The sequence below is a fragment of the Hypanus sabinus genome, chromosome 7 (assembly GCF_030144855.1).
Source record: "Hypanus sabinus isolate sHypSab1 chromosome 7, sHypSab1.hap1, whole genome shotgun sequence".
Lineage (NCBI taxonomy): Eukaryota > Metazoa > Chordata > Chondrichthyes > Myliobatiformes > Dasyatidae > Hypanus > Hypanus sabinus.
The window spans coordinates 97,080,267-97,102,463 of NC_082712.1; the positions used below are offsets into that span (position 1 = coordinate 97,080,267).

At 46.0% G+C, this 22,197-nt stretch overlaps 1 protein-coding gene across 3 annotated transcripts in view; it reads left to right on the top strand.

Annotated features, from left to right (window-relative positions):
* LOC132397021 (arf-GAP with coiled-coil, ANK repeat and PH domain-containing protein 2-like) overlaps positions 1–22,197 on the top strand; it is a 159,235-nt gene that overhangs the window by 28,669 nt on the left and 108,369 nt on the right. For all 3 annotated transcript variants that reach the window (XM_059975246.1, XM_059975247.1, XM_059975248.1), the window contains exon 2: positions 14,246–14,303. In XM_059975246.1, coding sequence (XP_059831229.1) covers positions 14,246–14,303 — 58 coding nt within the window. The remainder of the gene's footprint in view (positions 1–14,245; positions 14,304–22,197) is intronic.

Below are 22,197 nucleotides of genomic sequence, written 5' to 3' on the forward strand. Positions count from 1 at the left end.
TGAGCAGAGTGGGTGGGGTCTTTCACAATACTGCTGGCTTTTTTCCGGCACATTTCTGCGTATATGTCCTTGACTGGTGTGGGTGATGCATTGGGCAGTTTTGACTGCCTGTTGTTGAGCATTCCCGTCTGCCGCAATGCCGTTTCCGTACCAGACAGTGACACGGCTTGCTCTGCCCTGCCCATCTGAAGAAGGTCATGAGCGTGAATGGACTCAGTGGAATCTAAAGGAGTAGCAGGAAAGAGCAGCAGAGTAGCAAAGCAGTTAGCAAAACGCTCCACCGCGTCAGCAACTGTAACCAGCGATCAGGGTTCAATTCCCACTGCTGCGTGTGAGGATTTTGTACATTCTCCCCGTGACCGCATGGGTTTCCTCAGCGTGCTCCCACATTCCAGAGACACACAGTTAGGGCAGGGTTAGGGTTAGTAAGCTGCGGGCATTCTACGTTGACACTGGAACCCTGGCAACACCTCCAGGCTGCCCCCAGCATAATCTGCGGACGGTGTTGGTCGTTGACACAAAACAACGCACTTCGCTGCGTTTCGATGTGTCGATGTCGGTGGGCTCTGTTGGGCAGGATCGACCATGGGACGGTTAACCATGGCTGAAGAGCCCCATCTGCCCAAAGCAGCTGGTTTTAAGGCACCAGTAAGGTACCTTTGCCCTTCCTTCTGTCAGTAGAAACAGTTCCGACTGGCTTAGTAGCTAAGTCACACATAAAGGCCAGGAGCTGGACTTGGTTGTCAGGGGCTATTTAAGACCAGCTGTCTAAATTCGCAACTCAGGGCGGTACGAAATGGAGGGCAAGCTGTTGCCCATGTAGCAGGCCCCCCCTCCATGCATCTGATGAGCCCAAAGGAATGACAAAGACCGATACAGTTTGGCACCAGCAGTGTCGCAGGAGTTGCCAGTCAGTGTTGAACTCAATGTAGGTTTACCTTAGTGATTCCAGCTCTGGATTTTCCCTTGGCATTGACTTCCAAAGGCTTCCCCTTGAGTGGGTGTAGCCACAAGGCAGCAGAGCTTTGAGATCAGAGTTTTCCTTCTCCTCGAAGAGCTGTTAACCATGGCTGAAGAGCCCCATCTGCCCAAAGCAGCTGGTTTTAAGGCACCAGTAAGGTACCTTTGCCCTTCCTTCTGTCAGTAGAAACAGTTCCGACTGGCTTAGTAGCTAAGTCACACATAAAGGCCAGGAGCTGGACTTGGTTGTCAGGGGCTATTTAAGACTACCAACCCTGGCTATAATTTTGATGTACATGTGACAAATAAAGTTAATCTCAGTTAGCCATTGGCATTTGTGTGGACCCTGTCTTTTCATTGGACATGTGGAACAGTCCTTGTTCCAGACTCTCTCTGGTACCCCCCCCCCCAATTCCTTCTCTGCTACATCGACCACTGCATCAGTGGTGTTTCCCACACTTGTGCAGAACTCATTGATTTTATCACCCTCAGTATGAACTTCCACACCACCCTCATATTCACACCGACCACTTCCAACACCTCTCACTTTTCTATCTCCATCTCAGAAGACAAACTGCCCATTGACTCTTATTATAAACGCTTTGACTCCCACACCCCGCTCAGAATACACCTCTTCTCACCCTAACTCTTGATAGGATGCCACCCCTTTCTTCCAGTTTCCCTGTCTCCACGGCAACTAGGAAAGACGAGGCCTTCCATTCTAGGCCACCTGAAACATCCTCCATTTCAAGGAAGCTTGGCTTGATGGAGACTTTTCTCATATTTCCTCTGTTTCACAGACTTCTGTTCTCACCCCACCTCATCCTTGGGCAATGATTCCCAAGCATGGACCCCTACCATTACCCAAGGGGGCTGTGGACCCCAGGTTGGGAACTCCAGGTCTAGACAGAACAAAGGCAGACTCTCATTAGTCCTCCATTTTCATCTATCAGCTTGAGTATCCAAAAGATTAAAAATCTGCTTTATTTGCCACATGTACATTGAAACATTAAACCATTTGGGTTATCTTGGCTCTGTGCCAAACTGAGGCTGTGGCCTTCTCTGGCTGTTCCAGGTTTCATGTCTGAGGACTCACTTTCATCCTCATTGCTATTGGCTTACTGTTATTGTTCGCACAATTTGTTTCTTATTTCTCTCTGCACATTGGCTGTTTGACGGGCTAGTTTTTATAGTTTTTTTAGGTTTCTTTGTTTGGTGGCTGCCTGTAAGGAGATGAATTTGAAGGTTGAATTATGTATACGTACCTTGGTAATAAATGTACTTTGAACTTTAATGACTAACAGAATTGTGCTAGACAGCTCGCAGGTGTCACCAACCTCACATGCCCATAAGTCAGTAAACCTAACCTGTACGTCTTGGGATTGTGGGAGGAAACCAGAGCACCTGGAGGAAACCTGCATGGCCACAGAGAGAATATTCAAAATCCCTAGAGACAGCAATAGGCATTGACTCCCAATCTCACAGCTGTCACTGTATAGTGTAGGCTAACCACTGCACTACATACCACCCATTCCACCACCCTATAAGACCATGAAACATAGGACCATCTGGCCTATCGAGTCTGCTCCACCATTCCATCATGGCCGATTTATTATCCCTCGCAACCCCATCCCCTGACTAATCAGGAACCTATCAACCTTCACTTTAAATTCACCCAATGACTTGGCTTCCACACCCAGCTGTGGCAATAAATTCCGCAGATTCACCACCCTCTAGCTAAAGAAATTCCTTCTCATCTGTGTTCTGAGGCTGTGCTCTCTGGTCCTAGACTGTGCCACAACAGGAAACATCCTCTACACATCCATTCTATCTGGGCCTTTCAATAATCTATAGAGGTTCCCTGTCATTCTTCTAAACTCCAGTAAGTACAGGCACAAAGACATCACATTATCCGTTGTCATTTCTGTCACCTGCAACACGATCCCACCACCAGTCACATATTCCCTTCACCTGCTGTTTGCACCTTCCATGGAAATCAGTGGTCCCCTCATCCCTTATCAGCCACTCCTCCCTAAGCAGGTCAGACACTTGTTCCTGCATCAGCTCCTTTGCCAGCATGCAGCCCTTCCAGGTGAGGAACAGATTCAGGCTCACCTCTTCCGAACTCAGCCCTTGCATTTGGTGTTCCTGGTGTAGCCTCCTCTACATGGGTGAGAATGATGGCACATTAGGTCTGGAAAGGGCCTGCACTCTGACCATAAAGGCCATCCTGAGCTGCCAGTAGCATTCCACTGGAATTCCGCTTCCCGTTCCCATACAGGTCAGTCATTCCTCGGCCTTCTTCACCACCAATGCATATTAAAGCATCTTATGTTCCTCACTGGTTGCCTACAACACAACAGTAGGGACACAGAATTTTTGCTATTGTCAGAATCACCATGGACAACAAAGATTTTGCTTCCTGAATATACTTCTGTGTATCTTATGGATTTTGGGGTGCTGATCGTGAAAATCACCATGAAATTTCTGTATCATGCACCATGTTTGTTATTTCAATTCATAATTCAAGTCAGAATAACTGATGCCAAGATTAGGGAAGGCATTTATCTTGGTCCACAAACAAAACACGTCATCAATGATAGGTAATTCAAATGCTTTCTAGTGGGACTGGAGAAAATCACATGGAAGGCATTCAAGACTGTTGCTGAAAATTTTCTTGGCAACGACAGATCACCAAACCACGTGCAGCTGGTTGACAACCTGCTTCAAGCATAGAAAACCATGAGGTGCAACGTGTCACTGAAGGTTCATTTTCTGCATTCCCAGTTAGACAGCTTCCCTGCAAATCCTGCTGCTGTCCGTGACGAGCACGGTGAAAAGTTTCACCAGGACTTTGCCGTCATGGAGAAACGGCATCGGAGCAACTGGAATCCATCAATGCTGGCTGATCATCGTTGGACACTTAGCGAGAAGCCTCAGACACTGAGTACAAATGAAAATCACCAACTAAACATTTTTAGCTTAATAGACAATTGCTAACATCAGCATTGTTATGCAATTAAAGGCATTCTATTCAATACAAGTTCATCTTCTTTCTCTCCAAATTCCAATGTGATACAAGTAATGTGAAATTATATTTGTGTTCCGCTTCGAGCAGCCTATCATTAACTAAAAAATTCTGAGGAAGCAACACTTCTGAAAAAGATTGTTGTCCAGTGTTATGGCCCAGGTGGATTTCCAGACCAGCTTGTCAAAAAAGGCAGCCAGCTGTGCAACGTCACAGATTCTTTTCTAGCAGAGACTAGTCTCATTTACAGAGTTACACCTCGTCATTTCAAAAGCTTTATTTTGTCACAGGTAGATTGAAACATCAAAACACAGAGTGGAACGTGTCGGTTGCATCAGTGGGAGGATGTGCTGGAACGCTGCCATGCTTCCAAGCACCAATACAGCGTGTCCCCAGCGTACTAACCCTAATCCGCAGGAGTTACCGACCCCTTCTGGAGTGTGGGAGGAACCAGGGGAGACACACACAGTTAAGGGAGACTACATGCAACCCTGTTACAGACAGTGGCGCGGATCGAACCTCGATCGATTTTACACTTTGTGCTGTGAAGCGATGCGCGAACTGTGATGCCCGACAGAGGCGGGGTGTGCCAACAACATGCAGTGGAGGCAGTCTGACTTAAATCACTGACTCTCCCCACCCACTCCACCCATTTGTGGCATTAACCGGGAGCATTGCAGACAAGGGGCCTGAAGCATTATTGATCTACCAATCCCTTTGACCCACTACCATCAGGAAGGAGGGACAGAAACATCAGGACTAGGCCCGCCAGACTGGGTAACAGCTTCTTCCCTCAGGCCGTGGGACTAATGAATACCCTGCCATCACCGAGGTCTCATCACAAGGACAGTGAGCTGCTTACTGTTTACCTCTGCTGAGCTTTAATACATGCAATTTGAATTATATATTTAGCTATACAGAGTATAATACTTTGGTTTAGGTACTGCACGTGATGTACGTTGTGTGGTCTGGAGGAACATTGTTCCACATGTACAGTCGATAATCTTGAACTATGTTGCGGAAATTCTTTGAATTGTACTTGAGGGGTATAGATAGGGTAAGTGGAAGCGGGGCTTTTTCACTAAGTGTGGGAGAGACTGGAACTAGAGGTCAAAGGCTAAGGGTGAAAGGTGAAATACTTGGGGGAAAGTTGAGGGTGAACTTCTTCACTCAGAGGGTGGTGAGAGTGTGGAACGAGCTGCCGGTGGAAGAGGTGGACGCGGGTCAATTGTGACATTTCAGAGAAGTTTGATAAGGATGTTGACGGGAGGTGCGACTCGATAGGACGAAGCAAAGTAACAGTCCGGCACAGACTAGATGGGCTGAAGGCCTGTTTCTGCATTGATTTACTCTATGACTCTATGTGCCTCTATTCCCTAAAGGATTTTAACTGGAGTATCCTAGTGTCAACACTGTCTAATGTGAGACATCGTAAAATCTTGATGGAGCAGAGAACATTATCGCAAAGGAGAGGCCCTTCGGCTCATGATGCTGTACTGACCTTTTAATCTACTCTAAGATCAATCTAACCCTTCCCTCCCACATAGCCCTCCATTTTCTATCATTCATGGCCCTATCTAAGGATTTCTTAAATGTTCCTAATGGACTTTCCTCTACCATCACCCTGGCAGGGCACTCCACACACCCACCACTCTCTGCGTAAGGAACATAACTCTGACACCCCTCTATACTTTCCCCCAAGCACCTTCAAATTATGCCCCCTTGTATTAGCTACTTCTGCCCTGGGGGAAAGTCTGTGGCTGTCCATTTGAACTCTACCTCATCTTGTACACCTCTGTCGTCCTCCTTCACTACAGAGAGCAGTGTGCTCAACCTACCTTCATGAGACATGCTCTCCAATCCAGGCAGCATCCTGGTGAATCTCCTCTGCACCCTCTCTAATCCCGGCAGCATCCTGGTGAATTTCCTCTACACCCTCTCTAATCCAGGCAGCATCCTGGTGAATCTCCTCTGCACCCTCTCTAATCCCGGCAGCATCCTGGTGAATTTCCTCTACACCCTCTCTAATCCAGGCAGCATCCTGGTGAATCTCCTCTACACCCTCTCTAATCCCGGCAGCATCCTGGTGAATCTCCTCTGCACCCTCTCTAATCCAGGCAGCATCCTGGTGAATCTCCTCTGCACCCTCTCTAATCCAGGCAGCATCCTGGTGAATCTCCTCTGCACCCTCTCTAATCCCGGCAGCATCCTGGTGAATCTCCTCTGCACCCTCTCTAATCCCGGCAGCATCCTGGTGAATTTCCTCTACACCCTCTCTAATCCAGGCAGCATCCTGGTGAATCTCCTCTACACCCTCTCTAATCCAGGCAGCATCCTGGTGAATCTCCTCTACACCCTCTCTAATCCAGGCAGCATCCTGGTGAATCTCCTCTGCACCCTCTCTAATCCAGGCAGCATCCTGGTGAATCTCCTCTGCACCCTCTCTAATCCCGGCAGCATCCTGGTGAATCTCCTCTGCACCCTCTCTAATCCCGGCAGCATCCTGGTGAATCTCCTCTACACCCTCTCTAATCCAGGCAGCATCCTGGTGAATCTCCTCTACACCCTCTCTAATCCAGGCAGCATCCTGGTGAATCTCCTCTGCACCCTCTCTAATCCAGGCAGCATCCTGGTGAATCTCCTCTACACCCTCTCTAATCCTGGCAGCATCCTGGTGAATCTCCTCTGCACCCTCTCTAATCCCGGCAGCATCCTGGTGAATCTCCTCTACACCCTCTCTAATCCAGGCAGCATCCTGGTGAATCTCCTCTGCACCCTCTCTAATCCAGGCAGCATCCTGGTGAATCTCCTCTACACCCTCTCTAATCCAGGCAGCATCCTGGTGAATCTCCTCTGCACCCTCTCTAATCCTGGCAGCATCCTGGTGAATCTCCTCTACACCCTCTCTAATCCTGGCAGCATCCTGGTGAATCTCCTCTGCACCCTCTCTAATCCCGGCAGCATCCTGGTGAATCTCCTCTACACCCTCTCTAATCCAGGCAGCATCCTGGTGAATCTCCTCTGCACCCTCTCTAATCCAGGCAGCATCCTGGTGAATCTCCTCTGCACCCTCTCTAATCCAGGCAGCATCCTGGTGAATCTCCTCTGCACCCTCTCTAATCCCGGCAGCATCCTGGTGAATCTCCTCTACACCCTCTCTAATCCACACAGCATCCTGGTGAATCTCCTCTACACCCTCTCTAATCCCGGCAGCATCCTGGTGAATCTCCTCTACACCCTCTCTAATCCACACAGCATCCTGGTGAATCTCCTCTGCACCCTCTCTAAAGCTTCCACATCCTTCCTACACTCCGGGGTCCGTAGCTGAACACAATAGTTAGATAATGGTTGTCTAACTATGGGTGGTGGGTTGGAGATACATCTCTACCAAAGGAAGTGTAAGGTGCTCCTTCCTTCTGCCAGCTGTGGGCAAGGTGTGGCACCTGCTTAGCCCCCAATCAGGCTCACGAAGCCATGGGAGCAGGTGGTGGATGGTTGTACGAGCAGCCGGTGCAGATCACAAGCCCTGGTTGTGTGACCATTGACGTCAGGCAGACAATCTCTGAAGAGTGTTGATAACGCCTGGGGTCACCCGTCTTGTAAAGACACTGCCCCGAAGAAGGCAATGACAAACCACTTCCGGAACATGTTTGCCCACGCCATGGCACATAATAAATGAATGGTCTTATTGTGGTTTTATAAATCTTCACGGCTCTTGAACTCAATCCCATGATTAGTGAAAGCCAGCACGCCACATGCCTTGTTAGCAACACTATCAGCTTGCATGAGATACTGCAAAAAAAAACAATATTTCAATATCAAAGTTGGAAGTCCAGTAGAGTGGACATCGAAGAGCCCAAAGCAGATGAGGAGTTGTGGTCGGAGTGTCACTACTCCACACCGCCACTGCGCACACTCCCGGGCTGAAAGCAAAGCTCCCTTAACAGCAAATGAGCCCTGTTCCACTAAGCCAGACAGGTGACCACTAAAGAATCTCACTGTCTGACATTTCGTTTCATTTCGGATTTCTGCACACAGGGAAGCAGGATTGAAAGGTAGCGAGTGGGGGGGGGGGGGGGTCTGTTTTTCCACAGAATCGGCTACTTTTGATTCTTTCTCACCTCCTCCCATGAACCAACATGGCGGCTCGGCGAGAGCCTTGCCCTGCTTGCTGCCTGCATCCTATGATGACTACACTTTAGGCCCTTACCACACACTCATGGGGCCTTAATAAGCAACAGCTGTGACTACAGGAAACCAGCAGTGCTGGGCTGTTTGATGGCAGCGTGTGATAGAGGTTGGTAGGAAATGAAGGTTACCACAGACAGAGCAACGCAAAGCCAGCACATGCAACACACGATTTTAGTCCCTGACAAACATATTGATCTAAATCAGATACTAAACCTCCTTCACAGCTTCCTGTGAAGGACCAGAGAGACACTTTCTTTGTCATATTACACTCATCGTCTACATTATTAGGCACACCTGCTCACTAGTGCAAATATCTGAGCAGCCGATCATGTGGCAGCAGCTCAATGCATAAAAACATGCCGACAGTCAGCAGGTTCAGTTATTGTTCAGAACAAATGTCAGAATGGGGAGGAAATGTGACCTAAGTGATTTTGATTGAGGAATGATTGTTAGTGCCAGACAGGGAGGTTTGAGTCTCTCAGAAACTGCAGATCTGCAATTTTCACACACAACAGTCTCCAGAGTTTACAGACGCTGGTGCAAGAAACTGTAAACTGCAGATCTGTGGGTGAAAATGCCCTGTTAACGAGATTGATCAGAGGAGAATGGCCAGATTGATTCAAGCTGACAGGAAGGCGACAGTATCTCAAATAACCACATGTTACAACAGTGGTGTGCAGAAGAGCATCTCTGAACGCACAACACGTCGGACCTCGAACTGGAGTGGCTACAGCAGCCGAGGACCACACAGAGTTCCACTCCTGTGTCTAATCCAGTGGCCACTAAGTACATTTACCTGGACTGAGAATTAGCTGTTGTGTGTGGCTATGACATACAACATAACAAGCAACAATATTCAACAAGTATCAGAGTAACGAATGACATGGAAACGTATGTTTTATATAAAAATAACCTGTAGAATATCTGATTGGCTTGAGTCCACAGCTGTCCAGACTGCAGCTGAGAGGCAAATAGAGGGTCAAGTCAGTTTACTGGTACAGCACTGGCTAGATGGGATGAAAAGCCTCTTTCTGTGTCATTCTGCGTGAATGACTCTGTGACTCTAGAAGTGGTTCTGACTGGCTTGAAATTATTTTCATTAACGCAAGAGATTCTGTCGATGCTGGAAATCTTGAGCCCCACACACACACACACATACACACACACGCGCACACACACACACACACACACACACACACACACACACACACACACACACACGCACACACACACTGCAAGTCAGGCAGCATATATGAAAATGAAGAAACAATTCAGGCCAAGACCCTTCATCAGGACTGTTTTCATTTCTACTTTGACACTGGATGCCGATTAGAATGGGGAGACATTTTATTTTGTTTGTTTTGAGTTTGAATGTAGCCATTAGTCTGTGAAACGGGATTAAAATTGACAGGAAATGGGAAAGCAGAACTAGCATTTAAAGATCACCTTGAACAGTTTCCTGTCTGCGAGTAATTCACAAGTTGTTGTTGAACAATATGTGAACATCAGGTTTCGAATGGATTCACCAGAAACATTCACATGGATTAGGAATTTGGTCAAGGTGCGACATGCAACAAGAATCGACAATATTCAATAACTATAAAGAATAAATAACTGTAATTATAGATAATCATTCAGTCATTATGTGCCGTGTCACATGACATGGATGATCATGGTCTATCCATCACCATGATTGTTCTTGGCAAATTTTTCTACAGAACTGATTTGAAAATAGAACATCGAAATTTACAGCACGTTACAGGCCCTTCGGCCCACAATGTTGTGCTGACCGTGTAACCTATTCTAGAGACGCCTAGAAATTCTGTAACATAAAACCCTCTACTTTTCTAAGCTCCATGTACCTATCTAAGATGCTCTTATTGTATCCGCCTCCACCACCACCGCTGGCAACCCATTCCGCACACCCACCACTCTCTGTGTGAAAAACTTACCCCTGACATTCCTCTGTACCTACTTCCAAGCACCTTAAAACTGTGCCCTCTCGTGCTAGCCATTTCAGCCCTGGGGAAAAGCCTCTGACTAGCCACACGGTCAATGCCTCTCATCATCTTATACACCTCTTTCAGGTCACCCCTCATCCTCCTTCGCTCCAAGGAGAAAAGGCCAAGTACACTCAACATATTTTCATAAGGCACGCCCTTCAATCCAGGCTACATCCTGTAAATCTCCTCTGCACACTCTCTATAGTATCCACATCCTTCCTGTAGTGAGGCAACCAGAACTGAACACAATACTTCAAGTGGGGTCTGACCAAGGTCTTATGTAGCTATAACATTACTTCCCGGCTCTTGCACTCAATCACACGGTTGATGAATGCCAACACACCATACACTTTCTTAACAATACTGTCAACCTGCACAGCAACTTTGACTGTCCTATCTACGCAGACCCCAAGATCTCTCAGATCCTCTACACTGACAAGAGCCTTAGCTTTTTGCCTTTGCCTTCTTCTGGGCAGTGTCTTTCCAAGACGGGTGACCCCAGCCATTATCAATATTCTTCAGAGATTGTCTGCCTGGTGTCAGTGGTCACATAACCAGGACTTGTGATCTGTACCGGCTGCTCGTACGACCGCCCACCACCTGCTCCTGTGACTTCACATGACCCTGATTCCAGGGGGAGGTGGAGGGTTAAGCAGGTGCTACACCTCGCCCAAGGGTGACCTGCAGGCTAGCGGAGGGAAGGAGCACCTCACACCTCCTTTGGTAGAGACATATCTCCATCCTATCACCTAAAGAATAAAGAAATATATAAAAAATACATTTAGAGATTAAATGCAGATATGGGATAAAATGTGTATAAATACGTTAATACCAGCATGTATTTACAATGCAATCAGCTTTATACAGCATTTGCAGTGTAGTGACAGGGGTAATAGATAGGGGGGAGTGGTGAGGGTGGGGGCCTAACTAGAATGACTGCCTGGAGGAAGAAACTCTTAAGATGGTGTGAAGTTTTAGTTCCCACAATGTGCAATCTAATAGACGTCTGTAGTTTAGCAACACTGACTGAGAAAGAAGTAAGGTTTATAAAACAATGGTGCACCCTCAGTACTGACTCTCCCCCCTCAACCCCCAGTCCAACGTCCCCAATGGAATAGTTCTTCCTCACTGAATCTCCAACAGTGCAGAGCTCCCTCAGATCTCAGTTCAGCCCTGCAACACTGCCCCCCCCACTCTACAGAGTGTGGCATTTTCCATTGCCCCTCCCACAACACGTTTCCCCCTCCACTCTGCTCTTCCCACTTGTAGGGGTCTCTAGCACACTCAAATCTCAGAGACTTTGGCAACTCAAACAAAACTACATTTTCATTACAGAAATTAACCACAGATTGAATAAAAGTGGTAAATACAAGGAGAGTTTAACAAGGCCCATTATCACAAATGAGTCGTCTGTAACACAAAAGTTCTGAAAACCCAGAGTTAGTCAAAGACAAACAACTAGACACAAAAGGTAAGCAATGCCAGGACAACGCAGACCCGTGAGGCTAAACCAAGAAAATACAATCCACGTAATAACTGAAAATAATCTTTTCTTTTTCTTCAAAACAACCCCTGGTTGTGGTGCTCCTTCATTTCTGCCCCTGATCTGTTCCTCCTCTCCTGAAAGATTTGAAAAGATTTATCTGGCATATGTATAACCAGATATATGGGGAGATGCATCTTTTGCATCGATGACCAACATAGTCCAGGAATATGGTGGGGGCAGCCTGAGTATTGCCATGTTTCAAAATTCAGAAGTAAATTTATTATCAAAGTACATATATATTACCATATACAACCCTGAGATTCATTTTCTTGTGGGTATACTCAATAAGTAGATAGAATAATAACCATAACAGAATCAATGAAAGATCTCACCAACCTGGGTGTTGGACCAGAGCAGAAAGAAATAAATAATAATAAATAAGCAACAAATATCAAGAACATGAGATGAAGAGTCCTTGAAACGAAGTCTATGGATTGTGGAAATATTTCAATGATGGGGCAAGTGAAGTTAAGTGAAGCTATCCCTTTTGAGTCAAGAGCCTGAAGGTTGAGGGGTAATAACTGTTCCTGAACCTGGTGGTGTGAGCCCTGAGGCTCCTGTACCTTCCTCCTGATGGCAGCAGTGAGAAGAGAGCGTGATCTGGTTGGTGGGGGTCCCTGATGATGGGTGCTGCTTTTCTATGGCAACATTTCATGTAGATGTGCTCAATGGTGGGGAGTGCTTTCTCTGTGATGCAATGGACCATATCCACTACTTTTGTAAGGTTTTCTGTTCAAGGGCATTGGTGTTTCCGTACCGTGTTTCTGGCACCAATGTAGCATGAAGCCGTATCGCAATATGCCTTTCCTATCCAGGTACTGTCCAAGTGCCGTTTAAATGTTAGGATCACATCTGAGTCCATCACTCCTCTGCTAGCTTGTTTCAGTTATCCACAACCCCACACCAAGTGTGGAAAACCTGCCCCTCAGATCCCCTTTAAAATTCCTCCTCTCACGTTTAGCCTGTGCCCTCTACATGTTAAAGGTACTTGCAAGATACTCGTGCTATTTAACATGTGTACATTGTAATACATCGTTTGTGTCAATGACCAACCCAGTCCAATGAGTGTCACCACCATTCTTCCGGCACCAGCATAGCCTGCTCACAATTTACTAACCCTAACTCGCGAGTCTTTGGACTGTGGGAGGAAACTGGAGCAGCCATAGGAAACCACGCAGTCACGGGAGAATGTATAAGCAGCAGCGGGAGTTGAGCCCCATAGTTAACCATTACGCTGCCATGCTACCCTAGCTGTCCAATTAGCCTCTACACTGTCCTTTCACTCCTGCAAACTTGTCCCTCTCAAGAACAGTGCTACATCAACTGCCACATGACTGTGCCTGGAGCCGTACTCCCACGGTGCCCACCCCTCCAACAGCGATGAATTGCCGGTGACCGGGAGAGAGTTTTGTGCAGGGCCCACCTGTTCGTCCTTCAACTCCATGGCAGCCAGCAACACTCTCTTGCCATCAGCAATACCGATATCCGGCCCTGGGGACAGTACTGAGAGCCAGGCTTTACCTATAGAATAGTTCACCATCATGAGCCGCCTCGTACCATGTGGGTGATTATTGTCTCATGACCATGAATGCTCTTGGCAAATTTCTCTACACAAGAGGTTTGCCATTGCCGTCTTCTGGACTGTGTCTTTACAAGACAGGTCACCCCAGCCATTATCAACACTCTTCAGAGATTGTCTGCCTGGCATCAGTGGTCACATAACTAGGACTTGTGATATACACCATCTGCTCGTACGACCGTCCACCTGCTCCCGTGGCCCCACATGAGCCTGATCAGGGGTAAGTAGGTGCTACACCTCGCCCAAGGGTGACCTGCAGGCTGGCAGAGGAAAGGAGCACCTCACACCTCCTTTGGTAGAGACATCCTGTATCTCCACCCCACCACCCATAGTCATAGACAACCATTGTCTAACTGGTTGTATTGTGTCCAGCTATGGGCTCCACATGTTCAGAAGGGTGTGGAATCTTTCAAGATTTACCAGGATGCTGCCTGGATTAAAGAGAATGTCCTTATGAGGAAAGGTTGAGCAAACTGGGGCTTTTCCCTTTCGAGCGAAGGAGGACATTATGTGACTTGACAGAGGCGTACGAGATAGTAAGTGGCACCGATATAGTGGGTAGCCAGAGACTGTCCCAGGGCAGAAATGGTTTATTGGTGTGTCCATATTCTTAAGGTATGGGATATCAGAGGTAGGCTTTTTACACAGGGAGTGGAGGGTGCGTAAAACACTCTGCCTGGGGTGCCGGTACATTAGGAGCATTTAAGGGACTCTTCTATAGGTGCATGGATGATAGTTACATAGATGGCAATGTACATGGAAGGGTTAGATTGATCTTGGACTAGGTCATAAGGGTGGTACAATGTTATGGGCCAAAGGGCCTGTGCTGTCCTGTACCTTTCTATGTTCTATATTATATGTTCTAATTGCCCACTATAATGACATGGATTTGGAAGGAAGGTTGTATCTAGTCTTTGACCTGCCCATTTCTCTTCCAGGGCCTCCATTGAAGGCATTGAGTTGGAGGTGACAGAGCTTGAAGCCAAACTCGAGAAGGTAAGAGTGAGGGAAAGGGGAGAGGTGTCACAGGCTCAGTGGGATTGTCTTCCAGTTCCCATAAATCCCGATTTCCCCTTTTCTGTCCGCAGACAAAAGCCTCTGCCCTGAGGAGGAGGAGGAGGATCGCTTCCTCAGTCCCCTGATTAGATTACTTATCGTTTATGCATTGAAACGTACAGTGAAATATCAGCCTGGGCCTGGCAATGGGTGGGGTAATCCATTCAGGTTCAGGAGTAAGGAGACAGCTGCTTGGCCACGTCAAATACTTCTCCATTGCCATTCAGTGGCAGAATCCTCTTCTAACACAAGTTTGAAAACAGTTAATGAGAAGCAAGGGTTGCAGAATCAATGTTACCCAGCTGGAGAGTAACTATGTCAGATCACAGACCAAATTCATCCAGTTAGAACTCAGAAATATTAGAAAGAAACATGAGGGAAAAATTGAGGGGAACAGCACATAGCTTCTGTATTCTTCAGGTCACCAACACACCAGAGTGATATGGGACAAATAATCGTTTGTTCCCTCTGCAATCAGATTTCTGAACAGTAAGGAGTCCATGAACACTACCTCCCTATTTCGCTCTCTTCTCCTTTTACATTAATCATTTATGTATTTTTATGTAACAAACTTTTTTTTTAAATTTATTGCACAATATTGTTGCTGTAAATCAACAAATTTCACAACCTACGTGTCAGTGATAAACCCTCCTGATTCTGATGTGCAGGGAATTTACACAGAAGCCCAAAAAATACAGGTAGTTACTAAGACAGATTTAATTATCCCAATAAAAATTAGGATAATTGTACTTTGGATGCAGTGAGGGTGCAGACTCTCTGAATTGCATCCAGGATAACGGTCTAGGGCAGGGGTCAGCAACCTTTACCACTGAAAGAGCCACTTGGACCCGTTTCCCACAGAAAAGAAAACACTGGGAGCCGCAAAACCCGTTTGACATTTAAAATGAAATAACACTGCATACAACGTTTTTTTTTGCCTTTATGCTATGTATAAACAAACTATAATGTGTTGCATTTATGAAATTGATGAACTCCTGCAGAGAAAACGAAATTACATTTCTGCATGCAACAAAAACATTTTGAACTCCGAAAAAAAGACGTTGGGTTGAAAGTTACTTTTAAGTAAAATATTCAATGTCTATTTGAGTCCTTCTTGTATTTATGAAAAACGCCGAACTTAAATTTTCCGCCAGCAGCAAACCAAAAATAACGTCAGCCAGCTGTCATCCTGAAAAATAAAAGGACTATTTCACTGAACTATGAAAAAATATGAATATAAGTAAAATAATAGGCAATTAAAATATTTATCATACTTGGTTAATGGGATTTCTGCTCCTGGACCTCAGCGCACAGCGTCTGCACATCAGGGCTGTATGATGTCACCTTCATCTTTACACAGGATCGCAAGCTGTCATCTGTGAGGTTTTCAATATCACTCCATTTGTGTTTCTGAGCAAGAACGGCCTTCTGACGGGCAACATCTTCAAGGTCTGCTGTCAAGCGTCTAAACTTGGACACCCATATGTCTTTGTCGGCTATGTCGGCCAGTTCCATCTCAAGATCAGGTTGACTCACACCTGCTAATGCAGTCGTATTCAGTAGGGAAGGATCGATGCTTAAGGGAGTGACCGGGAAGGATAATGTGTTTTTTTTCCTCTCTGAACTCAGAAGCGTTTCCCAAACGATGTTTGCATTGCAATGATTGCAGAATGTAAATACTCCGAAATTATCAAGTCGTGACCTTGTTTGAACTCTCTCAAATTGGGGAAGTGAGACAAAGTGCCTTTCTGTAAATCTCTGGCAAGCACTGTCAACTTGCGCTCGAATGCCAAAACATCCTCCAACATGTGCAGGGCTGTACGTCCTTTCCCCTGAAGAGCTGTGTTCAGCATGTTCAGGTGCGCTGTCATGTCTACCATGAAGTGTAGCTTTTCCAGCCACTCTGGCTGTTCCAGCTCAGGAAAGGTGAGCCCTTTGCTGCCCAGGAAAGTTTTCACTTCTTCCAGACACGCGACAAAGCGTTTCAGCACCTTCCGTCTGGACAGCCAGCGATAAAAACACGTTGTAGCGGTGTCAGTAAACTGCAGTCAAAGATAGCTTTATTCGAACTAAACAGCCTTGCTTTTAAGCCTCCCTCAACCCAGCCCCCATGGACGCAGATGCTGCAAAAGACGCGTACTCACAAACCCCCGTAGGCTATCTCCCTTAGCCGGAATGCTGGCTAATTGTGAGCCGTTTCGGATGTGGCAGGAAATGTGTCGCTACACTTAGGTTGTACAAGATCACCATAATTACATTTCAAAAGCTAACAAACTAACATAAAATACATTTTAATTAAATACTGACCAATTATTTCCCAAAGCCACAGGGAGCCGCAGCACAGAGGTGAAAGAGCCATAAATGGCTCGGGAGCCGCAGGTTGCCGACCCCCGGTCTAGGGAGTATATTTCTAGTCCAGTAATGAAGGTGGGTGTGCACATGGTTTGGTACACATGTCCAACTCTTTCCCCAGAATCATCTGGGCAACAAGTATCAAATATTACCAGTTACACAGTTGTGGAAAGTTCAGGAAATGGATCTCCATAGTATTCTAGAATTAGTAGTAGGCAGCCATCGGTCCCAGGGGATCGTGGCTTTGCCCCTCTGGTGGACTGTGTCCTCTCCAGGGTGCAAGACTGGGCGGGAAGATTTGAAGAACTGCTGTTGCCCATGCAGCGGGTTCCCCCCTCCACATCACTGATGTTGTCCAAGGGAAGGGCAAGCGCCGATACAGCTTGACACCAGTGTCGTCACAAAGGTTGCCAGAGTGAAGTTCCATGTTGTTGTGCCATTATTTTAGCCTCTGCCCTCCACTCTGTCCTGTCCCAGCTGGAAAATGGGGTCTCAAATTCCAGACTGCTATTTATAGATTCCAGTTCAGCACCATCGTACCCCAGGTCCTCACTGGCTCTCAACACCTTCCTCTGTGACTGGATACTTGACAGTAAGGCCACAGTCAGCCCTGGTGGGCACCTCGTCCCATTATGTTGAGCTCTGGTGCTCAGCCCGCTGCTGTTTGCTCTGCTGACTCGTGACTGTGCAGCAGCATCCAGCTCAAATTGTGTCATCAGGTTTGCAGATGATGCAACAGCGGTTGGCTTTATCAAGAACAATGACGAGACAGAGTATCGAGAGGAAGTGGAGCCGCTGGTGGGTTGGTGTGAGAAGAACAACCTAAGCCTGAATGTGGAGAAGACCAAAGAAATCCTTGTGGACTTCAGGAAGGTGCAGACGAACCATGCCCCCTCTACGAATACGTGGATCCCCTGTAGAGAGAGTTAAATGCACCAAGTTCCTGAGGTTTCACATCATGGATGACCTCACCCTAATATCACCTCCCTGAACAAGAAGGTGCAGACGCACCTCCATGTCTTAAGAAGATTGAGGCAAGCAAGGCTCCCCTCACCACTTTAACTGTGTTTTACTGGGGCACCACTCAGAGTGTCCTGACAAGTTGCATCTCCATCTGGTACGGGAGCAGCCGAGCACTGGACTGGAAGTCCCTTCATAGGACTGTGAGAACAGCTGAGAGGATCATAAGGGTCTCCCTACCATCCATCGGAGACATTTATCAGGAGTGCTGCATATTATCCCACCCATCCATCCAGCATCCTTTTTAACTTCCTACCATCAGACAGGAGACACCGATGCATAAAAGCAAGAATGGTGCGGGTGGCAAACAGCCTTTTCTCTCCGGCCATTAGACTTCTGAATTCCGGCTGCATTGTATCACTGATTCATCTCTTCCATGCCTTCCAATGTTTAAAATTTATGCATTTTAGTTTGTTATTTATGTGTGATTCATCTGTAGATTTTATCTGTGCCTTCATAAGCTATCGTGTGTTATGTGTACCAGTGTGCTTTACATGCTGGTTTGGAGAAACATTGTCTCATTTCCATATACATTATTTGGTTATATACATGTATGTAGGTAAAATGACAATTAACTTGACTTGACCCACTCTAAAATCAATCTAACCCTTCGCTCGGACACAGCTCTCTACTTCTCTACCAATCATTTTCCTATCTATTTCTATTATCAGCCCAGTCAGGGTGTTCCACACACCCACCATTCTCTGTGTAAAAAATCTCCCTCCAATTTCCCCCGCTTGTACTTCCCTCCAATCACCTTAAAATTATACCCTTTCAATATTAGCCATTTCTGCCCTACAAAGAAGTCACTGGCATCCACTCAATCTATGACCTTTGTACAGTTTTATCAATTCACCTCTCATCCTCCTTTGCTCCAAAGAGAAGAACCCTGGCACGGTCAACTTTTCCTCATAAGACATGGTCTCCAGTCCAGGCAGCATCCTGGTAAATCTCCTCTGCACCCTCTCTAGAGCTTCCACATCCTTCCTGTAGTGAGCAACTAGAACTGAACACAATGCTCCAAGTGGAGTTTTATAGAGCTGCAACATTACCTCGTGGACTTAATCCCCCAACTACACAAAACACCTTCTTAACAACCCTATCAACTTGTGAGGTAACTTTGGGTGATCTATAGACATGGACCCCAAGATCCCTCTGCCCCTCCACACTGCTAAGATACCTTGTATCCAGCTCTGATGAACGGTCTCGGCCCAAAACATTGACTGTTTATTCACCTGCATAGATGCTGCCTGACCTGCTGAGTTCCTGCAGCATTTTGTGTGTGTTTCTCTGTACGTTTTGATGTTCAAAGTAAATTTATTATCAAAGTGCATACAGTATATGTCTCTATATAAAACCCAAAGGTTCACTTGGGCATAGTCAAGAATTCCGTAGTATAATAACTCTAAGAGAATCAATAAAAGAAGGCCCAACTTGGGCATTCAACCAGAGTGCAGCTGAAAACTAACGGTGCAAATGCAAAAGAGGAAATAATAATAAAAATAAATAGAAAAACAATAAATATCTAGAACATGAGATAGAGAGTCCTTGAAAGTGAGTTGATAAGTTGTGGGGAAATTTCAATGATGAGGCAATTGAAGTTGAATGAAGTTCTCCTCTGGTTCAAGAGTCTGAAGGCTGAGGAGTAATAACTGTTCCTGAGCCTGGCGGTGTGAGTCCTGAGGCTCCTGTACCTTCCTCCTGATGGCAGCAGTGAGAGGAGAGCTTGGCCTGGGTGGTGAGGATCTCTGATGATGGATGGTGCTTTCCTGCGACGGTGTTTCATGTAGATGTGCTCACCATAGCTCAATAAATTAATAAATAAAACTATTATTCTGTCTAGTTCCATCAACCCACACCTGACCGTAGCCCTTCATACTCCTCCCATTCATGTACTTATCCAAACTTCTCTTAAATGTTGCAATTCAATCTGCACCTACCACTTGTGCTGGCAGCTCGTTCCACCCTCTCACCTCCCTCTGAGTGCAGAATCACCCCCTCAGGTTCCCCTTAAATATTTCACCTTACACCCTTAACTATGACCTCTAGTTCTAGTCTTACTTAACCTCAGTGGGAAAAAGCCTGCTTGCATTTATCTTATCTAAACCCCTCATAATTCTGGATCCCTCTCACAAATCTCCACTCAGTCTGTTACACTCCAGAGAATAAAAAGTCCTAACTGAATTTAACTTGTCCCTATAACAAGCCCCAGCAACATCTTTGTAGGTTTCTTCTGTACTCTTTCACATTTATTGCTTTCATTCCTCTAGATAGGTGACCATATCTGGCCTCACCAATCTCTTCAACAACTTCAACACAGCATCCCAACTCCTGTGTTTAATACTCTAATTCTATACTGCATTCAATACTCAACATGGCATCCCAACTCCTGCGTTTAATACTCTAATTCTATACTGCATTCAATACTCAACACAGCATCCCAACTCCTGCGTTTAATACTCTAATTCTATACTGCATTCAATACTCAACACAGCATCCCAACTCCTGCGTTTAATACTCTAATTCTATACTGCATTTAATACTCAACATGGCATCCCAACTCCTGCGTTTAATACTCTAATTCTATACTGCATTCAATACTCAACACAGCATCCCAACTCCTGCGTTTAATACTCTAATTCTATACTGCATTCAATACTCAACACTGCATCCCAACTCCTGCGTTTAATACTCTAATTCTATACTGCATTCAATACTCAACACAGCATCCCAACTCCTGTGTTTAATACTCTAATTCTATACTGCATTTAATACTCAACATGGCATCCCAACTCCTGTGTTTAATACTCTAATTCTATACTGCATTCAATACTCAACATGGCATCCCAACTCCTGTGTTTAATACTCTAATTCTATACTGCATTCAATACTCAACACTGCATCCCAACTCCTGCGTTTAATACTCTAATTCTATACTGCATTCAATACTCAACACTGCATCCCAACTCCTGCGTTTAATACTCTAATTCTATACTGCATTCAATACTCAACACAGCATCCCAACTCCTGCGTTTAATACTCTAATTCTATACTGCATTCAATACTCAACACTGCATCCCAACTCCTGCGTTTAATACTCTAATTCTATACTGCATTCAATACTCAACACAGCATCCCAACTCCTGCGTTTAATACTCTAATTCTATACTGCATTCAATACTCAACACAGCATCCCAACTCCTGCGTTTAATACTCTAATTCTATACTGCATTCAATACTCAACACAGCATCCCAACTCCTGCATTTGACACTTCACCTGTGAGTCGGCTGGTGTGGTATACTGCATCCGGTGCTCCTGGTGTGGCCTTTTATATATTGGTGAGACCCGACACAGACTGGGAGACCATTTCACTGAACACCTACGCTCGGTCCGCCAGAGAAAGCAGGATCTCCCTGTGGCCACACATTTTAATTCCACGTCCCATTCCCATTCTGATATGTCTATCCATGACCTCCTCTACTGTCAAGATGAAGCCACACTCAGGTTGGAGGAACAACACCTTATATACCAGCTGGGTAGCCTCCAACCTGATGGCATGAACATTGACTTCTCTAACTTCTGCTAATGCCCCTCCTCAACTTCTTACCCCATCTCTGATATATTTAGTTGTTTGTTTTTTTTCCTCTCTCTTTCTGCCCATCACCCTGCCTGTTCTCCATCTCCCTCTGGTGCTAACCCCTCCCCCTTTCTTTCTCCCGAGACCTCCCGTCCCATGATCCTTTCCCTTCTCCAGCTCTGTATCACTTTCGCCAATCACCTTTCCAGCTCTTAGCTTCATCCGGCCCCCTCCGGTCTTCTCCTTTCATTTCGCATTTCCCCCTCCCCCCACTACTTTCAAATCTCTTACTATCTCTCCCTTCAGTTCATCCTGACGAAGGGTCTCAGCCCAAAACATCGACAGTGCTTCTCCCTATAGATGCTGTCTGGCCTGCTGAGTTCCACCAGCATCTTGTGTGTGTTGTCCTGCGTTTAATACTCCAATACTCTAATTGATGAAGGCCAATATGTAATAAGGTCTTTTTATGACCCTATCTACCTAGAATCTGTATTCAGAGATCCCTCTATTCTACCCCACATTGCCCTACCAGTCACTGTGTATAGGCTGATTTATACTTGTGTGTCGCATCGACGCCGTAGGTAATGCATACCCTACGCTGTAGGGTGATGCATACCTCTCCAGAAAAGTTACTCACGCATCGCGGTGATGCAGACTGCAACAACTGTGATTGGTCCATTTGGTAGCATCGCATTTCCTCCTACACATTTCCAGTTGCTTCTATCTCCACCATGTCTGTAGGCTGTGCGTTCACCGATGTGAAATAGATGAACCAAATCATCAAACCTACCTGCCGACATGCGAAAATGTTTGAAATGCATTTCCTCATCCATGTCTCTCATGAAGAAACTCAACACAGTGGCAATAGAAACCCCACCGCCAGC